Below are 13070 nucleotides of genomic sequence, written 5' to 3'. Positions count from 1 at the left end.
TCTTGTACTGCATTTTCTCCTGTGTGATGACAAGTCTTACCTTCATTCCTTTAAGACTGCCTTGAGCAAAAACAGGTTCTCCTTTAAGGCCTTTTGGGCCAGGACGACCCTGATTTAAAAAAAAAAAAAAAAATTCTTGAAAAAATACTGCTTTATTTTTTAAAGAATCTCTAATTAGCATAATGAGCAAGGCAAACTCCTGGCTCCAGTTAACTGTAAAAGTACCAGTGCTGCTTTGTCCGAGAAGCTGTGCTATTATGAGAACTAAAGACTTCCTGCAGCTCTAGAAAAACAAGGTTCTGCAAACATTTTCTCTGTTATTTTCCTGTTTATATTAGATTTCCCTTTCATTTTAGGCCTTTGACAACCTTAGATCCTATTTGAACCTGTCTGACATGGTGTAACTCCCCTGTTCATATACATATACACAACAATGCCATTTAGTGGGACCTGGGCAGGCTCGAGGGATGGGCCCATGTAAACCTCACCAAGTGCAAGACCCTGCAACTGAGTTGGGGCAATCCCAGCCATGGATTCAGGCTGGGCAAGGACTGGATTGAAAGCAGCTCTCAAGAAGGACTTGGGGGTACTTGTGGATGAAAAACTGCCAGTGTGAGTTTGCAGCCCAGCCAGCCACCCATATCCTGGGCTGCATCCAAAGCAGCGATGGCAGCAGGTGAGGGAAGGGATTTTATCCACAGGATCTTAATTTTAGCCTCAAAGTGGATAAGAAAATTGAGCTCTAACAATTCTAATGAACTTAGGGTTTTTTGCATTCTTCCTAAGTACTTGGCAGTTACTTCTCCAGCAATGTCACAAAAAGCAAATCCTGGTTTAGTGACTACAGAAGACATTTGAGTTGGGACGTACAGGCAGTCCAGGTAGGCCAGGAAACCCATCGGGTCCGGAAATGCCGCGACTCCCCGTGGTGCCATTGCAGCCATCGAGGCCAGGCGGGCCTCTGGGTCCAGACTGCCCAGGGTGACCCTGTGTAAAGGGAAAGAGAGAGAATGACCAACAGGATCATTATGTGCTAGTAACACTGTTGTCCACAGAAAACTGGTATCTTCCTTCCAAATGGCAACACAAACAAAAATAATTGCACAACTCCCGAGCAAGTTCAGTGTATGGCAGAGTGCAACAGAACAAGCTTCTTCAGCCAGCTTTGTTTATCCTCCCTAAAGGTTAAATCCTAGAACATTGGCTGCATTCATCTGATTACCTTTTTGTCCAAGGGATAGTTTTCTGAAGTACATAACTTGTGCATGAGTAGGTCCCAAAAGGGACCATCCCACAGCAGTGTGAACCATGTGGAACGTAACAGTGTCAAACAGCACGCAAGGGTGCACCTGACACCAGGAATGGAAGCTGCTCATGTGAAAGAAAGGGCAGAGGCACACTCAACAATACTGAGCATTTATAATTCAAATCTGCTTGGAGTTTCAGTGACTCCTCTTCCTCTCCAGTGTGGATTCTTTCTTTTAATAGACCAACAGATGTTAAAGCTCCACTATCAGGCCATTCAAGCAGAACTGCTTTATTTGTTATATTAAACATAAGACCTTAGGCAAAGCAACTGGGAGAAAGATCCAATTAAACTGACAACATTTTTAAAAAAGTATTTGCAATGGCCAATTATTAATCAAGCAGAGCAAAATACAATTGAACTTAATTCTGATTTCACACGTCTTTTGCCCTGGTATAGCTCTCCTAATTTGACTGCAGCTTTCTCGACATGGTACTAGTGCAAAGGAGATCAAAGTTTGGGACTTCAGGTAGTTTTTCTTCAGTGCCACATGAGTATGTGAAGGCAGAAGGCAGAAAGGCAGAACTATCAGTCACAATGCCCAAGTGTCAGGCAGCTCCTTATTCTGTACTGCTTTTCCTATAAGTGAGTCCCGTGGCACTCAACAAGATCATTTTAAGGCAAGAAGAAAAATTAAACTTATGGAGATAGTATCAGTAACTTGACAGTTCTCTCCCTGCTCTGTACACAGTGATCTTGACTCATCCCAAAAGTACTTTTGTTTGATCCCAAAGATTTGTCCTTAAGATATGGCACTAAGCGAGTTATGACTCACATTAGGAAAGTAAAAAAAAAAAAACCAAACATGGATAAAATGGAGATAAAGCAGAACATTAACAATCCTTCATGCCTGACACTTAAAATTAAACACATTTGCAACACTAAAGGTCTTCCCAATCCAAGCCAATAGCACATACTGAGATGAAACTCAATGAGAACTTTGCAGTAATGCAAAGCTTTTTATCTAAGGATCTTTAATTAGCTTGAAAAAAATGTGGGAATTCTATAACCTAATTTTATAGATGGGAAGCTTGGGACACACAGTAGCAGGGTGATTTTCTCAAGGATGCAGAACAACTTAGGCCATATTTATGTAATTACTCAAGCTGATCACTGGCCTCAGCTGCTGCCAGGACTATTCCACAGTGCTGCTTATTCATATGTACCTCCTCTCTGTGCTGGCAGAGTAGGAAACAAACAGCAGAGAAATAACTGTTCTATTTCTTAATGGGGTTAATTTCCAGTCAGATGAAATCCTTGGTCCAGCTCATTTGGCAACTGCATTGAGATTTGTGCCAACAAAATCGAAAGGGACCTGATCTGCTTTCTGTCAGTCAACAAAGTACAAACTGAATCAATGTCAGGTGTGTCTCAACTGCCTGATTAAGGCAGCTCACCCAGACAAGTATAAATTTGAGATTTAACAAGGAATGGAATGAAGTAATTCTAAAGCATTACCATCAGAGACCACTACATTAACAGTACCAGTTGCTCTGATGATTAGTTGCTTGTCAAAATAACCACGTGTGGTGTGCAAGCAGGGACTTGCCAGGTCCTGGTAAAGCAACTGGAGTAGGCTGAAGCAGCAATTTATTGCCACTTAGATTTTTCTCTTAGAAATTACTTAATTAATTTGATCCATGCAGGATGTCATAGCCAAGAGCATCACATCTCTGACAGGACAGGCAGTGACTGCAGAGTCAGAGGCCAGAGTTGTCAGTGTCTACCAGGTTTTCACCTTGTTTACAGCATAAACAAGACAGGAGCTACGTGGGACAAGTGCACACGTATCTGGTTACAGCACAAGGTGACCAGCTGCAAGGTTTAGTGAAGCTGAAAGGGCCAACATCTGCCCCTCAGAGTGAGACAACAGGGAGCCAAGCTGCTCCAGCTTTCCTGCTGGCTGAGAGCCAGCCCGTGGCACGCAGCTGCCGGGTGAGCCGTGTCCTGGGAAACGCTTTGGGTGAGATCTCCTAACTCTCAGACCAAGACAGCCTGTAAGAGGCCCAAAGGACTTTGGTATCCTCTTAAAATGTGAGTAGGGCTTACAGGGAGAGGACACAAAATATGCTGATCACAGTGATTTCTTATGTGTGCTAAATAAATCTGTGCCCCTGTCACTTAATCCCATGGCATCTGTGTCTGTGGTTCTGTGCCAAAACATGACACAGACTGACACACAAGCACAAACACACATTCTGTGTCTTTTGCTTTAGGAAAACAACCCACAGGATTTCCTACTTTAAAGCTAATCTGCAATCAGAGTTCATAATATTTTGTTTTAAGACTCTTATCTGAGGAGATATTGAACACCCACAACTGACTTCCTTGAGTTGCTAAGTCCTGCCTTAAAAGAACCTTTTTCCCAGGGGTTTAAAATACTGATTTAAAGTATGGTTTGACCTAAAAAAGTGGTGGCTAATAGTTTCATTGCTCTCACCTCCTCTAATTCCTGTTTTGGCAGATGTGCCAATTGAACACAAGCACCTCAATTGACTAAGGCACAAGACTTTCACAGACTTTACTTATACATGTCAGGATGATTAGTTTACAGATCTGAGTTAAAACACAGGCTGGAGAGATGCTTGTGCTCTCTGTACCCAGAAAAGGAGGCATTTGGTGTGAGACAGATAAGGAAATTTGAACTGGTTATATGGGCCCTCTCTATCTGACTCTTGTTTGTACACTGACACTGTGATCTCAAGGACCCTCTTTTCTAAATCAAACAGTGAAAAGGCAATCCCAACAGGAGAGTTCCACAAATAATTAAAAGCAGAGAAACAAATGCAATTAGGGATGAATACAAAATTAATTGAATAAGCAGTTTAATGGGTTGCTAAGGCAAGTGGCCTTTCTACAGCCATTGGCAATGCTTGCATTTACTCTAGGAAGGTCACAAACCTGCCTCTTCATATAGCTTTGGCTTTCATGGCACAGACAAGGGCTCACTTATCATAAAAATATTTCCTTCTAGAGCCCGTTGGACAGTTCAGGAAAAGCTATATACATCTCCCAGCTTCAGTTCCAGCCTTTGCCAGAGGTGTCTTTGAATCTTGTCCCATAGGAAAAAATAAACTTCCCAAGTAGGACTAAGGATTTGAGGGCTTCTCCTACAGCATGACATGAAAGTCTAGCAGTAAACACATGTAGCTGCTGTATTTACTAGGTTAAAGGGATTAGTCAGGCCAGCTGCAACAACATGATTTACTTGCCACCAGCATTCCCCAAGGGAACTCTCAGGAATACCACTTCCCTTAAGGTCAGCAGTGGGATTCCCCTCTGAATAATGGCCTTGCCCATGGCCATGACTAAACTACACCTGCCCACACTAACATACCTGCATACTACAAAGGATCTCTCTTCATATTTGGATGTGCAGAGATAGCAATATCTTTTTACTTCTGCCATCTTTCTCAGACACACCTGTTCTCTCCTTTGCTCTACATTCCACACATCCATACGAAGTGTCTATATTGGCACACACTTCACAAAAAATCTAAGTTGCTCCCTATCCTGAAATGTAATGGCAAAAGTGAAAATATTTACTCAAGCAGTGGTGGTTGCTATTTTCACCCTACAATGGAAGCATTTATCTTAGTGGTTATAATGTAAACTGTATGAACAAGTTTCTCTTTCCCCTTTTTCTGCCCTGCACTTGTGGCACACAAGAGCCACAGTGCTGAGCACTTTGCTACTCATGACCAGCAAAATCTGCCTCTTTCCCATTCACCCACCTGCAGAATGTTGCAAAGCAGAATAGATCTGCACATGCTGGAGGCTTTGAATCCTCTCATCTGCCTCCCCTTCTCTCTCCTTGGAATGCCTGTCGCTGCCAACTACCTGGCAATGGCTGCTGCTGTACCTCTGCCTCCCCTCCTTGCTGGGAATCCCCTTTCTCCAGAGACTCATCTGAAAAAACACCCTAAGAACAGCATGTTCCCACAGTGTGTTCAATTAAATTAAGTATTATGGGAACAGCTTGTTCTCTTCAGACCTAGACAGTTGGCTGGTGGTAAAAGCAAAAAAAAATTAGCAGCAAGGGAGTATAGCAGGAGAGAAAACAGGCAAGGATGAGCAGAGGGGGACTAAAGGACAAGGGCCAGGAAGGAACTGGAATCAAACAAGCTCATTAACAAGGCCAACTGTGCATTTTCAGCCAATCTATCATAACTATTCAGTATTTGATATGAAGTAAGAAAACACTGCTCAATTGTTGGAGCTTTTAGCCATCTGAGAAAGCAGAAAAGATGAGAAAGAGTATGAGCATAGTCTGAAGGTACAATGACACACAGAATGGGAAAAATGCCTTCAAGAAAATAAAAATTATTCTAATATCAGAAGGAGAAAGGATGAGCCAAATAGGGTAGAAAGAGTAAGGAAATTTGGGGCAACTTCCAAAGTTGTTAATGTCCAGTTAATGTTCCCCTGAGATACAGAAAGATACCTCTGCAAAAATCACTGGAGAGACCAAGCAAAAGAAAGCTGGCCAAAACACTGTAGCCACATAGTTTTTTATAAACTGTCTCTAGAATGCAAAGTTCTAAAGAATGAAAGAAACACAGAGTTCCTGATGGTCAGGGCAAGTGGTTACTTACCTGTCACCTGATCTAAACCAGACTAGAACCTAGAGGAGAATTAAGGGTTATCTGGAGAGCCTCAGCTCTCATCAGTGTTTTCATTCATGTCATAGCAAAAGATGATTGAAGGAGACCTGGAAACAGCTATCACATACAAGAAAGCTACCACAAAGCAAAAGTGAACAATGTTCTCTTTGTGTCTCTGATCAGTAACATAAGAACTAAGAGCTTTAAACTGCAGAAAGACAGAGTAAAGTTAGGCATTAGCAAAGCTTTTCTAATAGAGAAGTTACTCTCCATCATCACAAGGTTTTAAGAACTGGTTAGGAAACACATGCTAAAAATGGCCTGAAGCACAGCTGATCATGCCTGTTTGACTCCCTGAGGTCCCTTTCAATTCTGCAAATCTTTGATTTTATGAAACAGTGTTTTTAGGCAGCGTTGAGGGAACATGGTGCTGAAAGAAAAGCTAATCAATCATGCAAACAATCCCCATGTAACTCAGGCTCATTTTCTGATATATATCAGCTTTCTATTGTCTTACAAAAGAGCATGGAATCACCAGGTGGATTAACAAACATTTCCATCTTCCCCCAGATAGAAGACAGAAATTGCAAGGTACACTATGCACGTGCTAGGAAAATCTAATCATGTTCAGGTGCTTTTGGTTGTTATTACTATTCAGGCGATTTATATTTACATACAAAAACTTACTGGGATCCCATTGATGCCCTGGAATCCTGGAACTCCCATTGGACCCTGAAGAAAAAAGAGTACACATTACATTTCACTTCATTGGTCTGTATATTTCAGTTACCTGTGAGATATTTTTCACACCAACACTTTCAGTCTTGGACTTCTGCTTTCAAAACCAAAAGGAGCAAACTATCTCAGGCAGATTGCCTCTGACCACAGGGGTCAGTGAAGACAGGAACTGAGCATCTGAGCTTGAATGGATGCCAAATGAGTGTTTCAGGAATGTTTTAATCAGGCAATTTAAAGTAAAAATATAATCTCCTACTGCACATCTGGGGAAAACAAGATGCCAGGAAAATAAACAATCTGCTATACATGTAACCCTTGTCTTTCCAAGAGTTACAACAAAGCTTACATATTTTTCTGTCTACAGTTGGAGAGGACCCTCAGAGACATGCAGACCACTGCATTAACTACAGACTGCCCAAGCTGCAAGTAATTACCACACCTTGTTGCTCTGCTCTGAACAGTAGCAAAACAGACTGTATAAGCAGAATTCCCTTACTTGTTCTTGTTTTGGAAAGGTAAAATATATTTCTCCCACAAGAGATGAAGAGAGAGAATCTTATGGCATGTTGGTATTGCATATGTATCATTTCAGGGGATAGAAACAGTTCTGGCGTAACTGGATTTTTTTTTCAGCACAAAGAAATTGTTTCCAATCTCGCACATTGCATTCATTGACACCTACACTCTATTTATTATGACGTAGTTTGTTGTACTCTTTTTGTTAGAAATAACTTTGCACCTGCAAAACTGAACTGCAGATTTCATTTAGTACCCATTCTTTTTGCTTTTCTAGACACCAGCTCAGGATCTTCTACAAAGGAACCAGCCCCATGTGTCCCTGCACAGAGTGTGAATAATAGCCATCTACCCCTGGGCATGTGAAGTGACAGACTACTTGCAACAGCAATACTCACTTGGCTGTAGCTCACCTACCAGCATGGCTACACTGTTCAGTAGCTTTAGCATCTGTATTCTCATTCAAAAATAAATGCTGACAATTCTCTAAAGATACTGTTGAAATGCCATTGTATTTTAATCCCTGGACATATAGCCCAAGATTATTCACTCAAAAATATACACAAGACCATAGAACTATTGCAGGGACAGAAAAGTCACTGCTGAGCCTACCTTGTCACCTTTCTGTCCAGCTGGTCCAGGAGGGCCCACTGCTCCTCTCTCACCTTTTGCTCCAGGCAAGCCTTCTGGGCCAGTAAATCCAGGTGCTCCTATTGGTCCTTGAAGCCCAATTGGTCCTGGTCGACCCTAATATACATTAAAAACAAGTCAATGCATCATCTCCAGAAACTCCTTTGTAATTACTCTTTCCAACTCAACTTTCAATGCAATTTGATACCTCTCCGGGTAGGACGTCCTAAAGTTTCCCCTGTCTATTGTCAAAGACTGCTCAAAATTGCACACAGGACTTGAGATGGGGCCACACCAGCACAGAGTAGAGAAGGACAACCACCTGCCTAAACTGTCTGGTGATGATGTGCTGAATCATTAAGGTTGGAAAACTCCTCCGAGATCAATCTAGCCTTTGATTGAATACCACCATGCACATGAAACCATATTTCCAAGTGCTACATCCGTTCATTTTTTGAACAATTACAGGCATGGTGACTCCACTATGTTCCACTTCTTAACCACTCTTTGCAGTGAAGAAATTTTTCCCAATATCCAACCCGAGTCTCCTCGGGCACAACTTGAGGCCGTTTCCCCTTGCAGGATCGCTGCCTGCCCAGAAGAGACTCACCACAACCTCCTTTCAGAAAGCCATAGGGTCCCTACCGAGCCTCCTTTGCTCCAGCCTACACAAGCCCAGCTGCATCAGGCGCTTCTCATCACACCTGTGCTCCAGACCCCTGGGCTGCTTTGCTGCCCTGCCCTGGACACGCTGCAGCAGCAGCAGCTCAGGGCGCGGGGCCGCGGGCACAATGCCCCAGCCCGGCAGGAGCCCGAGCCCCGCGGGGAGCAGTGCCGGGCGCTGCCGGCAGAGGGCGCAGCCCCCGCGGGTTGGCGCTGCCGGCCGTGCCCGGCTCGGGTGGTGCCCGGCTCGGGAGGTGCCCTCGGGAGCTGCCCTCAGGAGGTGCCCTCGGGCCGTGCCCGGCTCGGGTGGTGCCCGGCTCGGGAGGTGCCCTCGGGCCGTGCCCGGTTCGGGTGGTGCCCGGTTTGGGAGGTGCCCTCGGGCCGTGCCCGGCTCGGGAGGTGCCCGGCTCGGGAGGTGCCCTCGGGCCGTGCCCGGCTCGGGAGGTGCCCGGTTTGGGAGCTGCCCTCGGGAGGTGCCCGGCTCGGGAGGTGCCCGGCTCGGGTGGTGCCCTCGGGTGGCACCGCCCGCCGTCACCGCGCCACACCGCCCTGCTGGGCTGTGCCCAGGGACGGCGGAGACCACGCTGAGGTCCCACAGCATCAGCAGAAAATGCACTCCATGGCTGTGCTTTCTACCGGCAAGACAATCAGTGGGTTACACAAAATTACCCGCGTAAAGGATCAGGATTTAGAGTAAAACAGAATAGAGGCGGAAGTTAAAAAAACCCCACACCTTAATAATTCCACCACATAATTCCCCCTCTTAATTCTCATGTCCATGGAAGTGTGTTTCCCTTTTACTTCCCTAACTCCATGAAACAGCAGAAGGAATGCAGCTCCCCGCTGCAAGTGTTTCAGTAATCTCAGCTGGAGACATACAAAGCCCTGACTCATGGCTTGGCAGGTAAAAGACTTTTACTGTTAATTTAAAAATGCGGTGTTACATGTTTAAAATCAAGCAAAGTGAAACAAAGTGTACATGATTTTAAAAATTCTTTTTCCAGGATCATTTCTAATACCTGTTTAGGCTAAAATATTTTTCCCATATTCCATGTGTCTTTCTTCACTCTTGTTGCAGTTTTCTTTTAACTGCAACAATTCTCCCATATCACACTTTCTGTTGTGATTGTTTCATCCTGGCCTTTTAACTGAGGTCAAGTGCATGTTCGATATTTCATACCTTTTCTGTCTAGACACTGTCCATAGTGTGCTCTTCCAGAGGCACAGACTCGCATCTGAAAAGGCTTTTATGATGATTATTTTTAGCTTTCTTCACTCTGGGCTAATTATCAATGGAATCCTTTATATTGGAAACTATATAATCAGAACATTAATCCCCAAATCTTCAGCTGTCCTTGGCAACCATACACAACAAGAAACATGTTAAAAATCACGTGCTCTGCTCTCACTTAAAAACGTTAAAGCTGAGACTGAATTTCCCACAATCACAAGCAATTCAGAGGCTTTCAGGCAACAATTCACTTACAAAGCGTGGATTGTGGACTGTTTACCTCAAGGCACCACAACAGTGCTGAAGCATAACCTAAAAATGTTACACTTACAGTCTTACTTACCTCTCACAAAAGAAATGGCATCCAAGACCCCACCAATTTTGTAGAGAAAACACACTGTGAATTCCTCATTTGTTAGAATTGCCAATACTTCTGTATTCCATTAGCTTGATTGCCTGGTTAATGACAGTGTTTCACAATGACTGGAACTGATGGGAATTAGCATTTTAGGAGGCTTTTGTTTTGCTCTGCTGCAGGTGGCTCTGAGAAATATATCTAGACTGGAGAGTAAAGACCAGCAACTACACCTTTTGCTTGTGTTTGGATGAGCAGCTCTTGGACAGAAGAATTAAATATGTTCTCTGTGATTTCAGGGCTCACAGCTAAATAGCTCTCTCCTGCATTAATGCCCTACAAGAAAGATTTTAACAGCACTTGAAGATTTTGTCCAGTGCCTTGGAGTGTCACTAAAGCATAAGGACACAGTAAAGTGCTTCTAATCTCTCTGATAATGTGATTATGCCATGATAATCAGGTTCTCAAGAATTCCCACTGTTTCTTTTGAAGTCTGTGTGGATGGAAATCATGTTTTCTATGCTGAAACAAAGGACTTGCCTTCACTGCTAAAAAAGCAGTATTTTTCGTCACTCAGCAGCACTCCCATGAACTGTTCCAAGATTAAAGCATTATAAAGAGCAGGCACAGTGGCATGCAGGAGCAATTCGAGGATAACAGCACAATGAAGACTCAGGTTTTACCATAAGGAAAACTTACAGAGCTCAATGCCACATGGAACTTCTGTCTGACCTGAATGTGCTCACCTGGTCTTTACTGGGCTTTAGCACCAGGATTGCTCTTACTTACCCAAAGGATAAAAACAATAAAACAACTCTTAGCAGTGAGGACAAGCTGAAATATAAAACGTGGATTACATCAAACAAAAACTACAATGAATCAACAGAGCTCCCTATTTTTCATCTTTAACGTTCAACATTAGCAATTAATGCAAGTGGTATCATTTTGGTTTTTTAAGATGTATGACAATTGTTTTTAAAAAGAGGAAAATTATAGAATACTAATAATATTAAGTAAAACAAAGCAAATTAAATTACTGTGACTTGTGAATGTTCTCTCAAATGCCCACTAGAATTTCATATGTGAAATCTATGACCTGCATTCTCAAACATATTTGTGCACCAGGCTTTTACAAGCAGCAGCCCTAAATGAGATGCCTGTCTGTAATGAATATGATGCTGGTAAAAATAGCATTTTATTTTTAATATACCTGGGCATTTTCATAGTTAATTTTGGATTCTGACCAAGTTTATGTCACAAGATCACCATGAATCATGTGCATCTCTGTTATGCACATATCCATTGCCAACCGTTACAAACACACAGCTGGCTCAGACATTCAGCTTTCCATTCTCAATGTGTGGTAAGCAAGAGCAAAAAATGCCTGGAAAAGGAACCTCCCATTGCTTCTGAGTCACCACACTGCAGAAGGCAGTAAAACCAAACAGCCTGAAAGTGTAATTTGATGGCAGTGTCTTTCAAGGTGGAAAAGGTTCTGCAACATGTACCTTCTTCCTTATACCCTTTTAAATTCACCTGCCTGCCAGGGTGTCATGAGGAAAGGCTTGAACAATGGGTAATGATGGGGCCTCTGCTGCTGCACAACCCAACACATCACAGTTTCTCTATTGTCTCTACCCCTTTTGGCAACTCTAATACCCCACGTACATTTTCGCCCACTGAAGCAGAGCTGCTACACATAGCATTGCAAATTCCAAACATTCTTTTATTTCCCATTGCCTCTGTGAGCTTGGAGAATAAAGCGTAAATCTATTTGATTTGTCACTGTGTAAAGGAACACACATGGAAGTGGTATGGAACCACTGGATAGGCCACTTATTTCTGGGACAAAAAAAGCCCCAGACATATACTTGGGGAACAATTCAACTGGCCTAAGTCACTGTCAAATGCCAACTCAGTGATTCATGACCATAAAAAACACTGGAACCCACTAAGAAAAATCTAGCACCTTTGGTAACTAAGCAGATAATACTACTGATCAGGAAGGGCAGAAGTGAATCCTATTTTTGTTAGTAAATTTGTAGACTGCCATATTTCAAGCAGAAATTAAGCATTTTCTAAGCAAAATTAAGGTCCTGTGTATGAAAAGAGCAACTGAATTTAAATATGCTCATGCCTTCTGAAACTAACACCTGGTTTCTTCCCTATGAGAATCCAGTGACCAAAATTTGTAAAAGGTTCTTATTCACATTCTCTATTCCTTCACCCATTATTTGCCCCATAAAACCTGTTTTATTGACACAAAAGATTACTAGTGAAATATTTACTTCATGAGCAAATACTTTGTTGCTTGAAGCATCTTATGCTTGTTTGATTACATAAAGATGAACCAAACAGCCAACCATTAACTCATTACATTGTGGCCCTAAAAAGTGCATGTTCTCATACACTGCATACTCTAAGGCTGAAACTTTTAAGGAAGATCTACGCATCCAATTCCTGTTGGACAGGACAGCCTGTGCAAGGGACTGGTCCCTCAGGATGCTCTTTCACACACACAGATTGCATTTCCCATTTAAACCAGGGACATTCTCTCTGATGAGAACCACCAGGTTACAAAAGCTGACTCAGGGATCTCCCTGAACTCAGATGAGGGCTCTGTCAGTGACTTACAGTGCAAGGCAGCTGTGTCCACTGCGAGCAGCACAGCCTTGGGCCAACCTTCAGCCTTCCACCTCCACTTCCTCCCTTGCCAACCTTCAGCCTTCCACCTCCACTTCCTCCCTTGCCAACCTTCAGCCTTCCACCTCCACTTCCTCCTTTGCCAACCTTCAGCCTTCCACCTCCACTTCCTCCCTTGCCAACCTTCAGCCTTCCACCTCCTTCTTCCCTTGCCAACCTTCAGCCTTCCACCTCCACTTCCTCCTTTGCCAACCTTCAGCCTTCCACCTCCACTTCCTCCCTTCTCCTCTTCGGTCTGCCCTGCCTTCACAGCAAGATTCCCACAGCAGTGGTTCTCTCTTGCTAGATAGACAGGGAGTAGCACAACAGAGTCCTGCTCTCAGC

The 13070-nt window shown here is 43.3% G+C and overlaps 1 protein-coding gene across 1 annotated transcript in view; it reads right to left on the bottom strand.

The window, feature by feature from the left end:
• The window catches only part of COL4A6 (collagen type IV alpha 6 chain), a 112672-nt gene that overhangs the window by 32349 nt on the left and 67253 nt on the right, over window positions 1–13070 (bottom strand). Inside the window, exons 4-7 of the mRNA XM_053990588.1 lie at window positions 7777–7911; window positions 6598–6642; window positions 871–987; window positions 41–109 (exon numbers count right to left, since the gene is read on the bottom strand). Of these exons, the coding sequence (XP_053846563.1) occupies window positions 41–109; window positions 871–987; window positions 6598–6642; window positions 7777–7911 (366 nt within the window). The remainder of the gene's footprint in view (window positions 1–40; window positions 110–870; window positions 988–6597; window positions 6643–7776; window positions 7912–13070) is intronic.

This window comes from Vidua macroura, chromosome 14 (assembly GCF_024509145.1).
Source record: "Vidua macroura isolate BioBank_ID:100142 chromosome 14, ASM2450914v1, whole genome shotgun sequence".
NCBI classification, from domain to species: domain Eukaryota; kingdom Metazoa; phylum Chordata; class Aves; order Passeriformes; family Viduidae; genus Vidua; species Vidua macroura.
This window is presented reverse-complemented; position numbering and strand designations above follow the sequence as displayed.